Consider the following 4,377-nt stretch of genomic DNA (forward strand, 5'->3'; position numbering starts at 1 on the left):
TTTATAGTGTTTCTAGAATGTTTTCAATTTATAAAACATTCTAGAAACAGAAATCTTTTTAGAAAGCATTTAATACAAAATTTTTAATGTTTTTATAAATTAATAAAGGAATGTTCATATATTGCATCATCATAATCAGCACAAATACTTTTTATTAATAAAATACATATAATCAATTTGAAGTTTTATCTATTTCTAAATTGCTATATTAATATATACAATTTTTTATATCATTTACATTATATACGTAAGATATCAAGTTTGAACAAGTCCAGTGGTAGGATTCAAATAATTTAACCAGTTCACTGCAGTAGTATAAAACAATATTGATTTATAAGTTTTTGTTCAGAACTACACAGTATTTTTTCACACTAATGAACTCTGCACATTGAAAATAGAAAAAATACAAAATAATAATAGTAGTAGCAAAAATAAACTAAAATACACAATACAACATCTTAACACAAATAGTGAAAATGGCTATATTTCATTGTGTCCAACAGCTATGAATACCTGGATGAGAATAAGTCAATATTATCCAGGAATTGATTAAAAATATTTGCTAATGTAACAAAAAGAAATCTAAAAATATTACATAAAAAACTTTAAGTATCCCTGATAAAAAACAACAGTAAAACTATGATCTACAATATTTTCATATTGTCTCTTGATTGGCATCTTCTTTTGAGGTTTTCTTTGCTTTTATCCAAGGAAGGTTATGTGATTAATCCTTAACCCCTAATTGTGGTAGATAGTTGCAGATGTAAGTTACTACTGATGGTTGTGTGTGCAATAATAACTATCTTACTTATCTCACATGTTCTCAATATCACCTAATACTTATATCCAAATCTGTCAATTTGTGATTTAACATTTTTGTCTATTAAAATAGAACTATTAATTATTGTTCTGTTGTGCTCATAGTGTGAGACTAGTTTATATTAATACATACAATATGCATTGTTTTTTACTCTCTTCAAATAAGTATATAATATATATAAAATATGCATGTTGACAATTGATAAATAATTTTTGCACTAATGATAGGGGTTGTCTATAGTTATTATAAAGTAAATGGCTCTAGGCACTGGCAAAGCAAACATATGCTTGGGCTGCACATTTTCAGAGATGGTATTTCTCCAATATACAATTCTGTAAAAAATAAAGAAATTAAAATTGAACTTTGATATGAGGATAGTGACATGTAATGTATTGGAGGAGTAATAACTGTCCACAAAAAACCTTTATCAGTGTTGTGTTCGTTACATTATCCACTAACATTTTCGACCTCCACCGAGATCTTCTTCAGATGCTGACTAAGCATTGTCTCCCCTAGACTGTTAGAACGATGTTGTCTGACTTGTAAATATTGCGGGTATCACGTTTCACCCCTCCGCTTGTTCCCGTTCAAATTCCTCAAATATGTATCTCCATGCTGCACAATCGTCTCTCCGTCTTTAAAGTTGATACAGGTTCCCCCAACATTGGCTTTATAGATCTCCAGGTGGCAGATGTGATCAATTTGAAATGCCTGTCTGATTAATTTGGTGTTTGGGAAGTCCGCCTGAATTTCAGGGTCGCTAACGTATGCCATGAAGATGATGGTGTGCCTGTTATTTTTAATGTCCGATTGATGCTCGAGTAACCATTTTTGTTTTGAGCGCATGGTAGAACTGATACAAACTAAGTTTCTTTGGAATCTATCATCCTTCATGGGAATGGACTATACCCCTGGGGCTCTGTTGAGATCTATCGTATCTATAGTATTGCACAGCAGGTTGTAAATAGTGCCAGTCCTCCTGTATGCGATCTTTGTGTGATCATGGCTAGCTTGGTCTCCCTGTATAGAGAGTCCAAATGTTGGTTGAACCAGACGAACATGCGCCTATCATTCTTAACGGACTGCTGTGCAACACTAAAGACGCAATAGATCTCAACAGAGTCCCAGGAATATACTCCATTCCCATCAGGGACAATAGATTCCAAAGAAACTTACTTTATATCGGTTCTATCGTGCACTCAACACAAAAATGGTTACACGAGCATCAATTGGACATTAAAAATAATAGGCACACCACCATCTTGACAGTGTATGTTATCAACCCTGAAATTTCGGCAGACTTCCTGAACACCAAATTAATCAGAAAAGCATTTCAAATTGATTCTTCTACTTTGAGGACCTGGCCCATTTAAACTGTTATAGGAAGAGCCAAACAGCTTCTGGCTCCTTAGAGATAAATGGGTATATAATTGAAATACAATATTGGAAATATTAAATGTAAATTTTACAAAGATAAGGAGTCTTCTAAAATGTAATTTTTGTTTAGTTTTCATTTTGTTAATTTTTTAGTGAAAATATGTTAATTAAGCTTTTTATTGTTGAGCAATTTTTTCTTACCCTGTAAAAATCATTTGTACTTGGATCTCTGTCTGAAAAAGACTAGCTCTGTGAATAGTTGAGCAATATATACAAGGCATTTTTAAGTAAGTACCATTTTGATATTAAAAAAACACAACTGCATTTTTTAAAATAATTTTATTCTTACATGAAAGTCTGTACTTTAATCTATTTTTCAACGTAATATCCTCCAATATGAAGGCACTTTTCATATTGTACAACTAACTTCTGAATTCCATCCTCATAGATACCTGCCGCCTGATTTGCCAACCACTGCAGCATGGTGTTTTGACATTGTCATCATAGCGCTGACTGCCTAGATGCCTTTTTCAAGTGGTAGTCACTAGTCGCTAGATCAGGGCTATACGTAGGGTGATCAAGTTGTTCCCAGCCATAAGATGTGATAAGATTTAAAGTTCGTTGAGCCACATGTGGATGGGCATTGTCATGAAGCAAAACAATCCCCTTACTGAGCTTGCCATGCCTTTTGTTTTGGATGACAAAATCGTAAAGCATCTGTTTTCTCGAACTTTTGCAATAACTTTCTGCACTAAGTCTTCAGTAACAACAGACGGTCGCCCACTACGCTCCTCGTCATAGACATTAGTACCGCTATCTTTAAATGCTCTAACCAATTTTCTTACTATTCCATCACTCACAATGTTTTTTTCATACACCTCACTAATTTGCCGATGAATGTCAGCTGCTTTCATGTCTTTTGCATTAAAAAAATGAATCATTGCGCATACTTCTCAATCAGTGGGATTTTCAAATGTCTGAGGCATTTTAAACACACACAAACAAACGTAAAACAAACAAATGCTTCTGTAATTGCATCTGTGGCTAGCTAACAGATGTAAGTATTCAGTGCACATTCGCGGAACACCAACCGTAGCACTGCAGCGATCCTATTTTAAAACGATGCTTACTTAAAAAACATGCCTTATATAATAAGGAAAATATTAGTTCAATTGGCTCCTTCACCTTGTCTCCTGTGACAAAATGAGTATGTTATCAGCTGTGAGGAAGAATGTGACATTAAACACAAATATGCTATTCTCTTTTAATGTCAAACGAAAGATTTTGTAGTTCTTTTGTTAAATCATCTAAAGTACAATATCTATGAAAATACATGTAAAGTAGTGATTTTCATGAACTGCCCTTCCCCCAAGTAATGATGATGTAATATATGGATGGCCCCTGATAGCTTTTTTCTTGTACTTAGTTTCTTTAGTTCAATTGGGATTTCACTGTTTATAGTTATTATTTCTTTTGAAACTTCTACTGGCTAAAATTTCAAAAAAATATAATAGCACAAGCTTTTATATTTTTCTTGCTTATTATACTGCATAAGCAAGAAAAATATTTTCCATAATGTTAATTAAGCGAAAATATTTTGTGAATAAATTGTGTGTAAAATTATTTATATGAAATAATTCTTCATGTTAAAATAATTCTTTAGAAAATAGTTTTCAATAAATGTCTATTTAAAATATATTATTTTTTCTTTTTTAAATCTTTGCTTTAAGATAAAGGTTACTATCTTTGTTCATAATAATGTTTTCTTTTATTCATTGATTCATATTTTATTATATGTTAGCAACATAATTCATGTATTAGTTAATAATTCTTTTTGATTTGGCTTATATCTTAATGCAACATCTACATTTTATTCCTCTGAAGTTAAAGTTCTTAAAGCAGTGTTATAAAATTTTAAATGTTTTGAAAACAATCAAAAATTATTCTTTTACTTAAAACAGAGAAAATGTAATATTTTATAAAATACAGTAGAGCGTCGATTATCCGAATCAATTGGGGACTGGGGTTGTTCGAAAAATTGATTTTTCGGATAACCAATTATGTGTGAAAAAATATATTAACCTATCGCATGTTGAAATTTTTCTCCGTTGCGTGTCGCTTCGCGTTGAATTTTCGTCGATGTTACGCCTAACGAAGACTATTGTATCTGCCGGATAATT

General features: G+C 31.9%; 1 protein-coding gene across 1 annotated transcript in view; it reads right to left on the minus strand.

Annotated features, from left to right (window-relative positions):
* Positions 1–200: 200 nt before the first annotated feature.
* Positions 201–4,377, minus strand: part of LOC111636034 — a 121,511-nt gene continuing 117,334 nt past the window's right edge. Inside the window, exon 3 of the mRNA XM_023381189.1 lies at positions 201–1,152. Within this exon, the coding sequence (XP_023236957.1) occupies positions 1,123–1,152 (30 nt within the window). The 3' untranslated portion in view covers positions 201–1,122. The remainder of the gene's footprint in view (positions 1,153–4,377) is intronic.

The sequence above is a fragment of the Centruroides sculpturatus genome, unplaced genomic scaffold (assembly GCF_000671375.1).
Source record: "Centruroides sculpturatus isolate CEXI.00-Female unplaced genomic scaffold, Cexi_2.0 scaffold941, whole genome shotgun sequence".
Taxonomy (NCBI): domain Eukaryota; kingdom Metazoa; phylum Arthropoda; class Arachnida; order Scorpiones; family Buthidae; genus Centruroides; species Centruroides sculpturatus.